Source organism: Panulirus ornatus, chromosome 7 (assembly GCF_036320965.1).
Source record: "Panulirus ornatus isolate Po-2019 chromosome 7, ASM3632096v1, whole genome shotgun sequence".
Taxonomy (NCBI): Eukaryota; Metazoa; Arthropoda; class Malacostraca; order Decapoda; family Palinuridae; genus Panulirus; species Panulirus ornatus.
In genome coordinates, this window is record NC_092230.1 from 44125540 (window position 1) to 44145392 (window position 19853).

Here is a 19853-nt window from a genome sequence, read left to right on the forward strand (position 1 = left end):
CCTGGGCATGAGAAGAAAGATCATGAGAGGCAAGTGTTTTGGGAGCAGCTGAATGAGTGTATTAGCGGTTTTGATGCACGAGACCGGGTTATAGTGATGGGTGATTTGAATGCAAAGGTGAGTAATGTGGCAGTTGAGGGAATAATTGGTATGCATGGGGTGTTCAGTGTTGTAAATGGAAATGGTGAAGAGCTTGTAGATTTATGTGCTGAAAAAGGACTGATGATTGGGAATACCTGGTTTAAAAAGCGAGATATACATAAGTATACTTATGTAAGTAGGAGAGATGGCCAGAGAGCGTTATTGGATTACGTGTTAATTGACAGGCATGCGAAAGAGAGACTTTTGGATGTTAATGTGCTGAGAGGTGCAACTGGAGGGTTGTCTGATCATTATCTTGTGGAGGCTAAGGTGAAGATTAGTATGGGTTTTCAGAAAAGAGGAGTGAATGTTGGGGTGAAGAAGGTGGTGAGAATAAGTGAGCTTGGGAAGGAGACCTGTGTGGGGAAGTACCAGGAGAGACTGTGTACAGAATGGAAAAAGGTGAGAACAATGGAAGTAAGGGGAGTGGGGGAGGAATGGGATGTATTTAGGGAATCAGTGATGGATTGCGCAAAAGATGCTTGTGGCATGAGAAGAGTGGGAGGTGGGCTGTTTAGAAAGGGTAGTGAGTGGTGGGATGAAGAAGTAAGAGTATTAGTGAAAGAGAAGAGAGAGGCATTTGGACGATTTTTGCAGGGAAAAAATGCAATTGAGTGGGAGAAGTATAAAAGAAAGAGACAGGAGGTCAAGAGAAAGGTGCAAGAGGTGAAAAAAAGGGCAAATGAGAGTTGGGGTGAGAGACTATCAGTAAATTTTAGGGAGAATAAAAAGATGTTCTGGAAGGAGGTAAATAGGGTGCGTAAGACAAGGGAGCAAATGGGAACTTCAGTGAAGGGCGTAAATGGGGAGGTGATAACAAGTAGTGGTGATGTGAGAAGGAGATGGAATGAGTATTTTGAAGGTTTGTTGAATGTGTCTGATGACAGAGTGGCAGATATAGGGTGTTTTGGTCGAGGTGGTGTGCAAAGTGAGAGGGTTAGGGAAAATGATTTGGTAAACAGAGAAGAGGTAGTAAAAGCTTTGCGGAAGATGAAAGCCGGCAAGGCAGCAGGTTTGGATGGTATTGCAGTGGAATTTATTAAAAAAGGGGGTGACTGTATTGTTGACTGGTTGGTAAGGTTATTTAATGTATGTATGACTCATGGTGAGGTGCCTGAGGATTGGCGGAATGCGTGCATAGTGCCATTGTACAAAGGCAAAGGGGATAAGAGTGAGTGCTCAAATTACAGAGGTATAAGTTTGTTGAGTATTCCTGGTAAATTATATGGGAGGGTATTGATTGAGAGGGTGAAGGCATGTACAGAGCATCAGATTGGGGAAGAGCAGTGCGGTTTCAGAAGTGGTAGAGGATGTGTGGATCAGGTGTTTGCTTTGAAGAATGTATGTGAGAAATACTTAGAAAAGCAAATGGATTTGTATGTAGCATTTATGGATCTGGAGAAGGCATATGATAGAGTTGATAGAGATGCTCTGTGGAAGGTATTAAGAATATATGGTGTGGGAGGCAAGTTGTTAGAAGCAGTGAAAAGTTTTTATCGAGGATGTAAGGCATGTGTACGTGTAGGAAGAGAGGAAAGTGATTGGTTCTCAGTGAATGTAGGTTTGCGGCAGGGGTGTGTGATGTCTCCATGGTTGTTTAATTTGTTTATGGATGGGGTTGTTAGGGAGGTGAATGCAAGAGTCCTGGAAAGAGGGGCAAGTATGAAGTCTGTTGGGGATGAGAGAGCCTGGGAAGTGAGTCAGTTGTTGTTCGCTGATGATACAGCGCTGGTGGCTGATTCATGTGAGAAACTGCAGAAGCTGGTGACTGAGTTTGGTAAAGTGTGTGGAAGAAGAAAGTTAAGAGTAAATGTGAATAAGAGCAAGGTTATTAGGTACAGTAGGGTTGAGGGTCAAGTCAATTGGGAGGTAAGTTTGAATGGAGAAAAACTGGAGGAAGTGAAGTGTTTTAGATATCTGGGAGTGGATCTGTCAGCGGATGGAACCATGGAAGCGGAAGTGGATCATAGGGTGGGGGAGGGGGCGAAAATTTTGGGAGCCTTGAAAAATGTGTGGAAGTCGAGAACATTATCTCGGAAAGCAAAAATGGGTATGTTTGAAGGAATAGTGGTTCCAACAATGTTGTATGGTTGCGAGGCGTGGGCTATGGATAGAGTTGTGCGCAGGAGGATGGATGTGCTGGAAATGAGATGTTTGAGGACAATGTGTGGTGTGAGGTGGTTTGATCGAGTAAGTAACGTAAGGGTAAGAGAGATGTGTGGAAATAAAAAGAGCGTGGTTGAGAGAGCAGAAGAGGGTGTTTTGAAATGGTTTGGGCACATGGAGAGAATGAGTGAGGAAAGATTGACCAAGAGGATATATGTGTCGGAGGTGGAGGGAACGAGGAGAAGAGGGAGACCAAATTGGAGGTGGAAAGATGGAGTGAAAAAGATTTTGTGTGATCGGGGCCTGAACATGCAGGAGGGTGTAAGGAGGGCAAGGAATAGAGTGAATTGGAGCGATGTGGTATACAGGGGTTGACGTGCTGTCAGTGGAGTGAATCAAGGCGTGTGAGGCGTCTGGGGTGGACCATGGAAAGCTGTGTAGGTATGTATACACGTGTGTGGACATGTGTATGTACATGTGTATGGGGGGGGGGGGGGTTGGGCCATTTCTTTCGTCTGTTTCCTTGCGCTACCTCGCAGACGCGGGAGACAGCGACAAAGTATAAAAAAAAAAAAAAAAAAAAAAAAAAAAAGTTTGTTGAGTATTCCTGGTAAATTATATGGGAGGGTATTGATTGAGAGGGTGAAGGCATGTACAGAGCATCAGATTGGGGAAGAGCAGTGTGGTTTCAGAAGTGGTAGAGGATGTGTGGATCAGGTGTTTGCTTTGAAGAATGTATGTGAGAAATACTTAGAAAAGCAAATGGATTTGTATGTAGCATGTATGGATCTGGAGAAGGCATATGATAGAGTTGATAGGGATGCTCTGTGGAAGGTACTAAGAATATATGGTGTGGGAGGCAAGTTTTTAGAAGCAGTGAAAAGTTTTTATCGAGGATGTAAGACATGTGTATGTGTAGGAAGAGAGGAAAGTGATTGGTTCTCAGTGAATGTAGGTTTGTGGCAGGGGTGTGTGATGTCTCCATGGTTGTTTAATTTGTTTATGGATGGGGTTGTTACGGAGGTGAATGCAAGAGTTTTGGGAAGAGGGGCAAGTATGAAGTCTGTTGGGGATGAGAGAGCTTAGGAAGTGAGTCTGTTGTTGTTCGCTGATGATACAGCGCTGGTGGCTGATTCATGTGAGAAACTGCAGAAGCTGGTGACTGAGTTTGGTAAAGTGTGTGAAAGAAGAAAGTTAAGAGTAAATGTGAATAAGAGCAAGGTTATTAGGTACAGTAGGGTTGAGGGTCAAGTCAATTGGGAGGTAAGTTTGAATGGAGAAAAACTGGAGGAAGTAAAGTGTTTTAGATATCTGGGAGTGGATCTGTCAGCGGATGGAACCATGGAAGCGGAAGTGAATCATAGGGTGGGGGAGGGGGCGAAAATCCTGGGAGCCTTGAAGAATGTGTGGAAGTCGAGAACATTATCTCGGAAAGCAAAAATGGGTATGTTTGAAGGAATAGTGGTTCCAACAATGTTGTATGGTTGCGAGGCGTAGACTATGGATAGAGTTGTGCGCAGGAGGGTGGATGTGCTGGAAATGAGATGTTTGAGGACAATATGTGGTGTGAGGTGGTTTGATCGAGTAAGTAATGTAAGGGTAAGAGATATGTGTGGAAATAAAAAGAGCGTGGTTGAGAGAGCAGAAGAGGGCGTTTTGAAATTGTTGGGCACATGGAGAGAATGAGTGAGGAAAGATTGACCAAGAGGATATGTGTTGAAGGTGGAGGGAACGAGGAGAAGTGGGAGACCAAATTGGAGGTGGAAAGATGGAGTGAAAAAGATTTTGAGTGATCAGGGCCTGAACATGCAGGAGGGTGAATGGCGGGCAAGGAATAGAGTGAATTGGATCGATGTGGTATACCGGGGTCGACGTGCTGTCAATGGATTGAATCAGGTCATGTGAAGCGTCTAGGGTAAACCATGGAAAGTTCTGTGGGGCCTGGATGTGGAAAGGGAGCTGTGGTTTCGGGTATTATTGCGTGACAGCTAGAGACTGAGTGTGAACGAATAGGGCCTTTGTTGTCTTTTCCTAGCGCTACCTCACACACATGAGGGGGGAGGGGGATGTTATTCCATGTGTAGTGAGGTGGCGATGGGAATGAATAAAGGCAGGCAGTGTGAATTGTGTGCATGTGTATATATGTTCGTGTCTGTGTGTATATATATGTGTACATTGAGATGTATGGGTATGTATATTTGCGTGTGTGGACGTGTATGCATATACATGTGCATGGGGGTGGGTTGGGCCATTTCTTTCGTCTGTTTCCTTGCACTACCTCGCAAACGCGGGAGACAGTGACAAGCAAAATAATAATAATAATAAATAATATACCTGTTGTAATGGAATTAACATTTGATTTTCAGTGTCTTCCGTATATTCTGTGCCACAACACGATATACTTGATAAGTGGTATAGGGTCCCAGGTGAAAATAACACTGGTGAATGATACATTGAATATGTAGTACATCAGCATGTACAGTATCAGTAATGCGAATCTGCGAATCCTTATTTTTAACATAATGATGTTCATAATCACACATAGCTTAGGTAAAATATTGACAAGATAGACAAGCATATACTTGACGTTTTTTGGTTAGGGAGAATGGCTAGGTTGTGTGTATGCTGTGAGGTCAATAGAAGGGTTAAGTGGGGCATTGTTCAATCACATGATAATATGTAGGGTAGCACTTTTATTTTAAATATTCTAGGAAGAGAAATTTGGATGAAAAGCAAAAAGGATACGGATCAAGAAGCTAAAGCATATAAAGAGCAGTACAAATCACAACTTTTAAGAGAGGGGTCAAGAAGGATACAGATCAAGTAACTAAAGAACTGAAGTGTAGTACAAAATATAACTTCAAGAAAAGATAAACAATAACCTAAGAGATGTCGAAGAAACAATACAAAATGTGGCAGAGATAATGCAGAAGGATGGATTTATAGAGATTGCCAAAGAAGTGGAAAGAATGAACTGTGGAAAGAGAGGAACAGTATAGTGAAACAGAGATCTATGGAATTCTGTTAAGAAAAAATGAATGGAAAAGGAAACTAATTTAAAAACAAATGGAGTTAGAATATAAATATTTCCATAAACTGATTATCATTTAATGAAAACCTGTTACTGATATCCTAAAATTCTTGTTGTAGCTGTCAGCTGACAGCCTCTTTGAAATTCCAGGTCATTACAGTATTAATTAACTTAGCTCCTCACTTTGAATTCATATGCCAGAATACTGTCTTCAAGGTATCCACTGTCATTAATATTAATGTCTCAGTAAGTCTGATAATTATGAGATAATCAATGATGCAATAAATGGTTTTCCACTTCTTTAATAATCTTTTACATCATGAAAAGGTCGACAATACAAAATCTTGAGCAAATACTGAATTACAAAAGAAATCAATTTATTCCTACCATCTATCCAGTAGAAATATACAAAGATGTGTATTTGCTTCTTCTGTACATTGCATTATCCCTTTCAGGATATGAAAAGCCACCATCTGCCCTTGAGGTTGTGGTCTGTTGCCGTTCAATTACTTTATCAAAGAAACGAGAGAGTTTGACGGCATTACTGGAACCTGGTGCTAAAAAGCGTTGGTCTTGTGTGTTCTGTAACAAAAATATAACACAACTGATAATAATGATGCAGGACTTTTAACATATAAAAATGAATGAAGCTGAAACATATTATATTTCTGGACAAATCACACTAAAGAAGGAAGTATAAATGCAAAGAAATATTTCTGTCTATTTAGACCACAGTAACTAGCAGATTAAAAGGGATAATAAAAATCATCATACTTACTACACTAATTTCATCAGCACCACATTCATCAGCAATTGAGGAGCTACGCACTCTTCCAGAAGTACGAAATTCAGCAATCTGGTCCTGCTTTGTCCCCACAACAAATACAGGCAGCTGTTGAAATACAAAAAAACTTGATGTGCTACTATGAAAGAGCAGAAAAGTTATGAAAAATACCCTGAACAAGTGGGTTCTGTGCTTTGTCAGTCAAAGATTTTCCAAGAAATATTTCCTAAACGAAACAGCATATTTTTTCTTAGTCCTTTTTCCTAATAAACAACAGTGAATAAAATAAAACATTACATGCACATACTTTTAATGAAGAACACCTATGAGGAGTATTTCCATGCATTTTCATTTCCCCTATGGTCATGTAGCTCTAATCTTACTCACCTTACCCAAATATACCCTTACTGAAAGGCTCTCCAAAGTGGGTTTTTTTTTTGCATATGTCCACATGTCATACCACCTCAGCACACCATCTGTTACTTCAACAATTATTCTATTCATAATACCATGTTTCCCTTGGAATTCTTCATTCCTCTTTATAGTGACACTCAGAAATCCATATCTGCTTCTTGGAGAACAACTTCATACTATAGATACTTGCGTTCCAGTGGACATTTCACTTACTTACTTACGAGGGAAACAGTGATTAGATATAATAATAATATATATGTATATATAATATTATTTTCATTATTAATATACATAATTGCTGTTTCCTGCATCAGCGAAGTAGCGCCAGGAAACAGACGAAGAATATCCCATCCACTCATATACACATATATATACATAAATGCCCACATATGCACATATACATATCAACATATACATACATATTATACAGACATTACATACATACCCATGCACATATTCATACTTGCTTGCCTTCATCCACTTCTGTCACTACCCTGCCCCACAGGAAACAGCATCGCTACACCCCACTTCAGTGAGGTAGGGCCAGGAAAACAAACAAAAAGTCCACATTCATTCACACTTAGTCTCTAGCTGTTATGTGTAATACACCAAAACCACAGCTCCCTATCCCCATCCAGGCCCCACAAATCTTTCCATGGTTTACCCCAGATGCTTCACATGCCCTCGTTCAGTCCATTGACAGCACGTCAACCCCAATATACCACATCGTTCCAATTCACTCTATGAGGTTTTGCAAAATGCCATCAGCTGGTTGTGTGAGCCTGATGGGATCTGATAGGTCTAGACCCATTGCTCACCAACATGAGATGAAGGGTATTTGATTACATAGTATTCGAAGTCATTTCCCTAATAGGGGTAATCATTGCCTAGCAGTAGTGCTCCTGCCTGACACACAGGGGTCATGGGTTCCAGCCTGGCAGTTGGAGGTTTGTATGTTCTATAGAAGTGCACATTCAAATGCACTATTCATATTCATATACCTCCATGTTGTACATTTAGATTCTGTAAAATGCTATCTGCTGGTTGTGTGAGCCTGATGGGATTTGACCGGCCTAGACCCTGTAGCTCAACAATGTGAGACAAAGGGTATTAGACTGAATAGCATTCCAACAGTCGTTTCCCTATTAGGGGCGATCATAACCTAGTGGTAGCACTTCCACCTATCATGCAATCTTCTCGCTTCCTCTGATCAAGATTTAATCACTTCTGCTCTAATGTCTGTTGTATCATGGATAGAATGTACCAGGCCTTGAAGCTCTTCCCTTTCCCTGAATTCCACTCCACTTTTATTTTCATTTGGTATAATTGTAAAGCTATTCTGTGTAAAGTCCAGCACACCTTCATAAAAAGAAAGTGCGCTGATTTTATATCTACTTATAAATCTACTTGGTCCACAACATAAAGCATCTCCAATAACTTTTGTAATTCAACCTTTCCCTCTCTTCCAACCCAATTAATCTACAGCTAACTTTCCAGCTGATAAAGTCAATCTTTTTAGTACCATACTTTCCTCTAATTCTTCTTTGGATGACTCAGCATCTAATCCTCCTCACTCATCTCCACCCACTAAAACTCTGCCCTCTCCTATATTTTCCAAGTATACGGTCATCCAATTACTTTTACCAGCATCAAGTGGGCAGGGTGTACGACCCAGATGGCATACCACCTAAAATCTCAAAGATGTGTGCTTCCAAGTTAGCTTCAATCTATGTTCACCTATTCCATCTCTCTCAGAACCAAAACTTTTCATGCTTGGAAGCATGCTTTGGTGCTCCCTTCCCTCTGAAAGGAGCCCATTCAAATCCTTCCAACTATTGCTGCACTGATGTCACCTCTGCCATCTCTAAAGACAATTTGAATTCTTACATTCTAAGACACTTTGAATCCCATTTCCTTCTTTCTTATGACCAATTTGGCTTTTGCAGTTCATTTTACACTGGTGATCTCTCCTACATGACTCATTTCTGGTCCTCCTTTCTAAGGGACTTTGATGAATCCTTCTTCATGGCCCTTGACATCTTCAAAGCATTTGACAGGGTGTGGCAAAAGTCTCTGCTTTCTAAACTTCCTTCCACTGGCTTTTCTGTTTCCCTCTGTTCCCTAATGCACTGCTTTCTTTCAAGTCATTCCATTGTAGTAACTATCAATGAAGAGACTTTCCCCTTATATTCTATCAAAACTGGTATTCCTCAGGGTTCTGTACTATTGCTTACCTTCTTTCTTCTCTCCATAAATGATCTCTCTTCAACAACTAACCCTATTCATTCTTCCACTGCCAATTCCACTCTACATACTTCAACTCATTTGTCTTTCCCTCCTTACTCTATTATTCATCTCTTTCTTATACTGTACTCATCTCTTTCGGCCTTATGCAATATCTCAGAATGGGAAGAAACCTGGCTAAATGAAATAGTGTTAAAATTTTTCTAAATATCACTTGTTTTCCCTCTTTTCATTTTCAAAATACCAACAATAACATAAACATGATGAACTTAACCATATACTCCACTCCATCCTGAAAACCCTACCTCATATATAATCAACATTACAAAATCTACTACCTACAAGATGGAAGTGTTAAATATGTGCTGTAATTATTCATCATGAGAGAAGCTGTTTAATATCTACATGGGGCTTCTTTGCCCCATTATGGAATACTGCTCACATAGGTGGGTGGTTCTTCTTCCACCTCTTTCCTAGCCAGAATGGAATCAAATGTCTTCCATCTAATCAGTTTTTCAGTCATCATCTCCCAACCATTCCTCCCTATTTGCCATGATGTTGCTACCCTCTCCCTATTCTAATACTCTAGTCACTGATCTTGTGAGCTGTCTCCATGTGATCCTGCCACAATGACTTGAACCCATTACTCATATTTGGTTGCTGTTTCCCAGCATTTCTAGGAGGAGGCCAGCCACACGAGGATTGACCATAATGTTACTTCCTTCTTTTTTAAAACAATGAAGATATGGAACTCTCTTCCTTCTCTCTTCTTCCCCTTTGCATGTAACGTTTCTACCTTTATGAGGTAGGTCTACAAACACATGAGGAGCTCTGACTAATTTCTTCATTCTTTTTCACACATTATTTTCCTTTCAACCACATATTTTGCATATATTGCGTGTGCTATGTCAGCTACTTAGAAAAATAATGTCTTTAAATCCAGTAAAAATTCAAAAGATATAATATTCCATGAAATTCTAGTCCAAGGTGAGCAATGCAATACTTACAACCATACTAAGAGCTGACAAGATCATAATAAAGCAACTTAAAAAAGGCAATTCAGCACTAATTTTAAAACAAATTACCAACAGATCATACATCCCTTCAGAAACACAGCTATTCATATAAAAGGACATGCACAAAAACACACACAAAAGCCTGCACAATATATATACAAGGTTGAGATTGGTCCCACATCAAGAAATCCCTCCTGTATGAAGATTTAGATAATAACAAGCAAGTACACTCAAACAAAACTTTGTGGTTCCATTCTTAAGAGAGACAAATGGAAACAAGCCTCATTTAATAACCATTAACACTGACAAGCAGTGCAAACTACTGAAGCAAATAACAAATACAAGGAAAACAAAGTATTTTCAAAGGAGGAACTGCTTAACTGAGAGGCAGCTTGAGTTTAGTGGGAAGACAGCATACATATCAACTCTTCCGGACTTGAACAACAGATTATGAGCGATACTAAATGGAAAAAAAATAGACTTTGTATTCTTGAACAGCCAAGAGGTACTTAATCCTGTCCTTAACAGAAAGCTGGTACAAAAACTAGATTTCCTAGCAAGTTTAAGAGGACTCATTCAATGGACTGAAAATAACATACATAACGGAACATGATATATATCAGAGGTGCTTTGTCAATTTGGGTTAAAGCAAACACTGGGACTCCATAAGGCCTAACCTTGATGCCATTGCCATTCTTTATCTAAAAACATAACTTGCAGATGAACCTGAACATGTTTGTGAATAATGCTAACTGTAGAGAAATAAGTGTTTGCATTTAGAATTACATGACAAATTATAAGGGTACCTAGACAGGTTTCAGTATTAGAAAGATCTATTAAAGAAATTCAAGTTAAACAACTACTTTGTGATGAGGACATGACACAGAGATATGAATCTATAGAAAGCAAAATACAGCACCTTACTTATGACTGGATCTACCAAGTTGAAACACGACCTAGCCTGTCACCACACTTCATTTTTCTGCATCTTGATAGTTTATCTATTATTGGTTATATTAAATGCAATACCTGTACTTGGTATAATGTCATTATAATTGAATGAAAAAATTACTGCCCTTTTTAGGGAAGTTACAATAAATACTGGTTTAAGAGTTCCGTTGAAAAAACTGATATAAGGGTGACTTCATCATTCAACTAAATTGACTGTACTGGATATACATTTATATCTTGAACCATGCAACACCAGAGTCCCTTTTGTGGGGCTCCTTCACTGCTCAGAAAGTATGCCACATCCAATGTCCAGGACAACAGCTCATGAAGTGCGATGTGTTTGTCTTGGCAGGGTAAGTGCATGGCAGCTGAGATGTTTGGTGTCTTCAGTGTGCAAGTTGCATCTTGGGCATGAGGGGATCTGTGATATACATTGAATTGATATTCATAATACCGAAGAGATGGGAGTATACTGAATATGGTGCAGAAAGTCTGACTTATGTCTGTTTGATGAACGTAGTTTCAAATAGTGCATGTCTGGTGAAATGGAGCTTAAGACTGGGTTGTTAAGGGAAGTTGTTTAGTGTTTGCCTTTCTGGAGTAAATGAGTTTAGTCTAAGTGGTATTTGCTAGGGGTAGTGGGATCTGTGAGCACAGGTAGATAAAGTGTGAGACTGGGGTGAGCTTTTTATGGAGACTGGTGAACAGTTATGAAAAGGCTTAGATTGGAGGGGTCAATGCAGTTGCACAGAACTGGGTGCCAAGCATAATGAGGTGGAGTGAAAATAAAAGTACTTTCATTTCATTGTGCAGATATTGAACATTTGTGGTTTCTAAGAAGCCAGTGATTGTTTTCAGTGATCTGTTTTGCGAGGTTTTTTGTTTTGTTATTTGTGCTTTTGAAAAATTAGTTGACCAGGTACATAAGGTGCAGTTTAGAGAGAAGTGGATACTAGAACCATGAGAATCACAATTATCTTTTTTAAGTAAATCATGAATCAGATCATCCCCAAGTATTCAAACTGAATCACAAATCAAATCAACTTCACAGATACACTTATATGTTATAATGTATATGGACAAATATAAAATCAAACAGAAAAAGGTTTCATCATTCATGCAGAGTACTTCAAAACCTAGTCAGTGACGTGAATAAAAAAGGGTCTTCCTGAAAAAAAAGTTAATCCTTTGCAAAAAAACAACATATTTGACCATTAGGAAGGAGAAGAACGGTACAAAAGTGTAATAAGAGTGTTCTTGGACAGGAGATAGATCCTAGTATGTAGAATGAGTCATGTGCTAAATAAAACAGAAAGTGGTTTATCTTTTAAACAAGTGTACTTCAAAACTTGATCTGAAGTATCAACACAAGTTAATGTTCCTCACAACAAAACAAGAAGTAAATCTTTCTGAGCACAAAAGACAAAGAAAGGGTGGTAGATTAGTGGTACCAAGTGAAGGTGGATCTACATCAAAGGTGTATGTCATTATGGCTGTTCAGTCTGTTTATGGATAAGGAGGTGAGGGAATTGAATCCCAAGGTTTTGGAGAGAGGGTAAGTCTACAGTACAATAGGTGTGGGAGGGCCTGGGAGATAAGTCAATTGCTATCTGTGGATGAAAAATAGGGAGCAAACTTGGAGGATGTGAATTGTTTCAGATACCTGGGAGTGGATATGGCAGTGATGGAACTATGGAAACTAAGGTGAACCACAGTTCCTGGGTGCCTTAATGAGCATATGGAAACAGAGGTCACTGTCTATAAAGGCAAAGATGAATTTGCTTGATGATACAGTAATCCTGACAGTGCTGTATGGGTGAAAGTCTTGGGCCCTAGATGCAACAGAATGGAAGAGGGTGGATGTGTTAGATATGAAATGCCTAAGAACGATATGTGATGTGATGAGGGTTGATCATGACAGTGCAAGAGAGAAGTGTGGTAATGATGTAAGTGGAGTATAACTGAGAGGGCTTAATAGGGTGTGCTGAAAAGGTTTGGTCACATGGAGAGGATGAGTGAAGGTTGGCTGACTTTGAGGATAATATACATGTCACAAGTGAAAAGAGCAAAAGGGAGGGGTAGACCAAGAGGCATGAAGTGAAAGAGGCTTTGAGTTATGGGACCTGATCATGCAGAGGGGGTTTGAATGGGATAGAGGGAACTGGACTGATGTGACATACAATGGAAAAGATGTTGTCAATGGGCTGAACCAGGGAATATGAAGTGGTCAGGGAAAACCATGGAAAGGTCTGGGAGGCCTGACTGGATATGGGGCTCTGGGTTTCAGACAATATAAGACCATTCTTCATCTGTTCCTTGCACGACCTCACAAACATGGGAAGTGACATAAAAACATTCCAAAGGCATTCAATGCATGCAAGACAAAAGGGGTAATGATATCAGTAAAAATCAATGATGACATTCTACAAACAATAGAGCAGTACATCCTTATGCTAAGTTTTAGTAAAATGTGTCCATGCAATATTTTAGTACAATAATACTACACCATATACACACTAAAAGCAAAAGTAAGATACAAGGAAAAAGCCTTACAAACAAATCATACCTACAAGCTTACCCCTTGTAGACATACGAACAACCCAGACTCCCAGGAAGAGGTGTTAAAACAGAAAAATGCGTGTAATAGCTACCTTTTTCACACCATATACCTGAGAAAACCCTCCAAATTGCTCTGCATCAAAGTCCTCAACTAGGGGAGTTCGAGCTTTAGATCCACCTCCTTCACGGATCAAAACTTCAGATAACCAACGTCGAAGGTTTAACTGTGATTTTCGATTGGTCAAATCATGTACAAGAATGATGCCTGAAAGTAAAAGTTTATTGCAGAAAAAAGTAATATACAATCCCCTGTAAATAAACTGAAATTATTCCAGACAAAACAGAAGGGTAAATACACTGGCACAATAATGAAAATGGGACAATGAGAAACAACTGAGGAAAAGCTGTGGAGGTTGGAGCCTAAGCATAAAAAACAATGAAGCTTGAGTATGAACAGTGATAATTCTGTTTACCATGAACATCTTTAGCTCTGCAGTCTAAGGTGAAGATGTGATGACAAAGAAATCAAAATGTTTTGGCCAAACTAATAAAATTCTTCAGTGAGTTTCAATTAAGGCCATCAGATGCTGAACACCATAATAAGTGAAGATTGAAGATTTGGGTAGATGCTGCATATGCTACCCTACAGCAAGAGTGTAAAACAGCCTATTATATTCTGAGTTTAAACAGAAAAAAGTAAAAACCTTATGAATGCAGCAAATCTAAAGAACTCTGAATCATCATGATTAAATAACATAAAAAAAGGTATAGAATATCCTTTTTTCAAACATTCACAATTTCCTGAATTAGCAACACAGTGCCACAAACAGAAGAAAAATGGCCTCATTTTCTCACATCCACTCTAGCTGTCATGTATAATGCAGTGAAAAACGAAGACACCCTACTCACATACCTTTCTGTGGTTTCTCTTAAGAGCTTCACATGCCATGGTTCAGCCCACTCTCAGTACGTCACCCCTTGTACACCACATCACTCCAATTACCTTTATCCCATGCATAACTTATTACATCACCATGCATTCTCAGGCTCTGATAACTCTGAGCCTCTTTCACTACATCCTTCCATCTTGTCCTTGGTCTCCCTTCCTAATTCTCTCCAATTCTGAAAGTTTACCCTTATAGTAGTCTTTCCTCACTCATCCTCTCCATATGTCCATACTATTACAGCACATCCTCTTCTCACCATGGCACCTCTCTCTTATCTGATTATTTCTCACTCATTCAACCTATATGTATCTGATTAGAACTAATCCATAAGCTAATGAAGAAAAAATAAAAGGTTCATGTTAATTTAATCAAATTTTCATAAACTGTAGCATGAACCAAGTGTTGGGAAGGATATCTATAAAGTTGAAATAAGCACAAAAAAGAAAGAAAAGAGTGATGCAACATTTCTAAAGTAAGATTAAGAAAATTACCAACTCTAATGCAATTTATGGTGACTATCTACTAATAAATATCTAAAGATGACATAAGCAAATTTCAATATAATTATGTGATTTTACACATCCCATACATATTTACATATCTTTTTCATCATATATATTTTCATATATCTTATGCATCATTTATTCATTATTTATCATTTATGTAAAATGAACATTAATTGCATGAATAAATGAAAAATCACCATTATTTTTTACCAATAATATAAATACAAATACAAGAGATTTTGTATATTTGGCAAATAAATCTGGCTTCATGACATGGTAATGCAGTCACACTAGATTTGGTGATCTATGGGTGACTGTGATTTGTGATATTTTTTCCAGCTGTGCTACTTGGTTGTGATGATATCTATGGGAAAGAAATAGAACCATACATCAACTAGGAATTCAGATAAGGGCAGGAGCCACAGAGCCGTCCATGATGATTCCTCACATGAAACACTGAGCAGTGTAACTGTTGAGTCCAGTAACCAAACTTGAGAAGAATATTCCAATTTTGGCCTGATGCTGCATACATGTGTTTATAATTATCTATTTGGAAAATGCAGAGAATTCTACACTCATGACACCATGTCTCCTGAACTTTCCAAGCCAACAAGCAGTCCCTCAGACTTGTAAATTGTTCGCATGCACAGTCTTCTAAGTCAGTTTATTTCAACCCTCCACCACCCTTACACTAAACCAGTGCTTCTTAACACCCTTTCACCAAAACTGTTTTCTATCAATATTTTCCTGCTGATTTAGAAACTTGAGAGCCATTATTAGGTTTCCCCTTTCTCTTCTCATCTCCATGGTAGACAGCTCTGTAGCCCTCAACCTCTCTGCAGATAAGATCTCTTAATTCAGGCACCATCGTAGTTGCTCTTCTTCGTACTCTTTCAGTCAAACTTTTGAGATAATCTAGATGTGGTGACCAGACTTGCAAGGCATGTACTGTACTTGAATGCAATTCTAATATTTACCAGCACACTGTTCATCTCTTTCACAGTTCTCTTATGTGTAGCTCTGCTGACAAATAGATTCTTGTAACTGATTTTCCACTAGGTAATACTCATAGGACAATGCCCTGTAGAAAAAATAAATTACCTTTCAAAACATAGTTTAATATTTCAGATTTTCTAATTTTCATCAGTCTGTAGGGAAAACCTTTTTCAACACTGGAATATCCTGTATGAGTTAATGTCTCACTAAAATCTATCCTATTAAATGGTGAAATACTGAAATTCATGTAATACTTTCTGCAGTACTGCAAAATTAGTAAATCAACCCCACAAAAGGCCATGCAGATAAGTTTAGGGAAAACATACTAAGTCTCATTTAGTTCTCAATATTTAGTGTGCAAGAACATCTGAAGCTGCACCAGGAACCAAATGACTAGCAGCAGACATAAACTTGCAGCCCACATCTTGCAGCATAGTAGATTAATGCAAGTTAAAGTCTTTATCATCGAGACAGCACTCGCTGGTAAAAATTTTTTTTACTAATTACTGTGTAATATGTTAGTTAGAGACACTATCAACACTGCACCTCACCCAGTCACAATTAATCTTTCAAGGAATGAACTTTTCCATGATGAATCTTGAAGAGAAAAGGAAGGATAAGCTCATGGATTGCAAGGCAGGTGAAAAGTGAGAGTCTGCTTTGAGAGTAAATCTAGCAGTATGACTGCAAGTTTCGTAGGATGTTTAGCAACTAAATAGTTAAGGTTCTATTGTACTGCTTGACTACAGAAATGCATTAGCCAGTCATAAAAATGAGGGAAGGGCAGTTGTTTTGTTTGAGAAGTCTAACTTTGAAATGAAGGCTGTCTACCTACCAGACCTTAAAAATGATCACTGGCTCTCTGTGCTCATAAATTGTCTAGTTTAGACAATTTTTTTACTCAGGCTTCATTTAGATAATAAAACCCAATGTAAACTAGTGTCTAATTTTCTACAAATCTAGATCACTCCTAATCAATTCATTAATTCTTGAAATCATTAAGTAACAAATGAATTTGGCATACAAACCATGGACATGATTGTAGAATACATGTCGAGCATTCTTATGGGAATTGCTTCCACCAACATCCCACAATTCTACAAAGTATTGTCGTTGACTGGGTGTTCCTTCACGATACTCATGCACACGAACCTCCACACTACAACCAATAGTCCATGATGAATTGCTGAGAGTCTGTCCATGACAGATTAGATGAACTAATGAGGACTTCCCCACTCCTGAAAACATTAAATGACTTGAAAATGATAGTAAGTAAAACATATTGCAACATCAACCTATGTGACCAAACATTTGACCTATGGCCATGCTAGGTAGGCAAGAAATATGCTGTTTTGGTATGCATGCATCTCATCAATACCCTCTTAACATTACTACAATAATCCTTCTCATCTGAAATGATTCCTTCCCAATGAATAAAGACAGTACAAACAAATTTTTTCGTAGGTACTGGCATTATAGACAAATAAAAATATCAGATGAGTTCCACTTAATTTTTCTAGTCTTTATTCTACCTACTACAATTTAGAAAATATGTACTATGAACTGGTCAGCTGAAAATACACCCAAGTTTAAATTCCTCTAAGAAATGACCAGCAGTGGATGGAATACTATATCTAACAATATTTCTGACACAAAATTCCCCACTGTAATGAAACCAGTGCCCTCCACCAGCAGCCAAACCCAACAAAGCATTCCAAGGTTTCTACTGACTGCTTTGTATTCCCTAGTTAAGCCCAGTTACAGTATGTCATCACCTGTATACCACATTGCTCCGAAGCAGTTTATCCCATGCATGCCCCTTACCCTCCTAGAAGATCTACCCATGATAATTCAAAGCCTCTTAAACTCCTTCCTTCCATATTGGTTTCCCCCATCCCATGCTCCCTCCACTCCTGACACGTACATCCTCTTAATCAGCCTTTCTTCACTCATTCTGTCCATATGTCCTAACCATTTCAGCACAACCAGGCTAGCTCTCTCAATCTGCTTGCATTTACTACCACAACTCACATTTGCACTGTCACTCCTTACACACTCAACCTGCCTCTCGCCACATATTCTCAGGTAGAGGATGTGTGGACCATGACTGTGCTCTGTAAAAATCTGTGTGAGAAGTACTTGGAGAAAAAAAGATATTTGTATATGGAATTCATGGAAGTGGAGAAAGCAAATGAGCGGATTGATAAAGATGTCTTCTGGCAGGTGTTTTGAGTATATGCTGGGTGCAATGTGGAGCTTTTTTGGGGGAGAGAGTAAATCATGTGTGTGAGGACAAGGGAAGGAGGGTGAGTTACTCCAAGTGAATATGGGTTTGCATCAACATTGTTTTGTCACCATAGCAGTTTAATCTGCTCAAGAATAGGGTGTTAAAAGTGATCATTGGGAGGGTCTTAGAGAGAAGAGCAGGTCTATAAAACACTGGGGATGGGAGGGTGTCTGGGATATGGCCTGGCAGGAAATGCAAAGGGAATGAACTGTGGAGTGGCAGAGTGGGTGAAACCTATTAGTTTGAGGTGGTTTGAGCAAGTGGAAAGAATGCAAAACAGGGAGTTTACAAGGAAAGTGCATTATAGTAAGAGGCTGGTGTGTGAGGAAGACCACCTATGACATAGGGAAACAGCAGAAGAGTACTGGAAGGATAGAACGAGAAGAATGCACATAAGGGAGACATGTAAGGAGTTCTAATTTTTGTGCAGTTTACATGACAGCTGCAAGAAGGATGTTAGCAAATCTGGCCATTCTCTGGGAAGTGGTAAATAAGTATGAAAAACTTTAAATCCACTTTCTCGAGTCATGTTTCATGTTTGCTCTAATATGAAGGACTTCCTTAACCTTGTTTCCTTATTACTGATGGTGTACATGTATCTTTACATCAGTTCCAACTCTAATTCATATTTCTAATTCAACAATTGCTCACAAATTACATCTTAAAATATTTTCCTTTAACAAGAAGGCTAATAATATTAATACAATTTTTGATATACACACAAAATAATGCCCATCATGCATTACCTGAGTCTCCAACAACAAGGATCTTCACTTTATTCATAGCATTTGCATGATTTGCCATTCCTTCTTTCTAATTATCTGAATACAGAGTGAAGCAACAAATTTTTCTTCTCCACCTTGATAAAGTGATATCATCTGACGGCCAGTCAAATCTTCTCAACCTGAAACTGTAAAAATTAAGCATTTAGAGTTCTATTTTTTTGTACTTCCAACTTTTAGCCCTTTGTAGGTACATGTCGACTATGACACAACCATAATACATTTCACATACATAGTCACATTTCACAGCATATTCTGTTCCTGACTGTCTCACCTGTAAAAATCTGCCACCATTTACTTCCCTCACCATCCCATCCATAAACAAACTGGACAACCATGTTGACATCACACACCTCTGCTGCTGACCAACCTTTCTTGGAACAATTCAATCTCCTCCTCTTACTTGTAAAAATGCCTTACACTGATAAAAACTTCTTTACCTCTAGCAGCTTTCATTCCACACTGTATATCCTTAAGACCTTCCACAAGGCATCTCTACCAACCTTATCATATGCTTTCTCCAGATCCATAGATGCCAAACACCTGATCCACACATCCTTTACCACTTATGAAACCACACTGCTCCTCCCCAGTCTGATGCTCCGTACATGCCTTCACCTTCTCAATCAGTAACCTCCCATATGATTTCCCAGACACACTAGAGAAACTTGTACCTTTGTGGTTTCAAAATTAACCTTTAATCCCCTTTCCTTAATACAGTGACACTATGCATGTATTCTGCCAATCTTTAGGCACCTAAACATGATCCATACACATACTGAAAATCCTAACCAACCAATCAATAACACAGTCATCCCCTTTCTTAATAAATTCAACTGCAATACTTTCCATTCCAGCCTCCTTGCCACACTTCATCTCACACAAAGCTTTCACTTCCTCTTTTCTCTTCACCAAATCACTTTCCATTACTCTTGCATACTTTGCATACCATCCGGATCCAAACACTTTCTTCCTACTAACATATGTAAATGACATAACTGAAACAGTAAAATGTCCTGTGAAAATGTTTGTGGATGACACTAAATTCTGAAATAACCTGAAAAACTGTAAAGATAATACAGTATGCTT

The 19853-nt window shown here is 38.9% G+C and overlaps 1 protein-coding gene across 3 annotated transcripts in view; it reads right to left on the reverse strand.

The window, feature by feature from the left end:
* Positions 1 to 5564: 5564 nt before the first annotated feature.
* LOC139749587 (rab-like protein 3) overlaps positions 5565 to 19853 on the reverse strand; it is a 54117-nt gene continuing 39828 nt past the window's right edge. For 2 of the 3 annotated variants that reach the window (XM_071663662.1, XM_071663661.1), the window contains exons 2-6: positions 18729 to 18892; positions 16724 to 16933; positions 13339 to 13511; positions 6057 to 6170; positions 5565 to 5860 (exon numbers count right to left, since the gene is read on the reverse strand). In XM_071663662.1, the coding sequence (XP_071519763.1) occupies positions 5669 to 5860; positions 6057 to 6170; positions 13339 to 13511; positions 16724 to 16933; positions 18729 to 18786 (747 nt within the window). In that variant the 5' untranslated portion in view covers positions 18787 to 18892 and the 3' untranslated portion in view covers positions 5565 to 5668. The remainder of the gene's footprint in view (positions 5861 to 6056; positions 6171 to 13338; positions 13512 to 16723; positions 16934 to 18728; positions 18893 to 19853) is intronic. The other variant, XM_071663663.1, reaches the window with a different exon arrangement.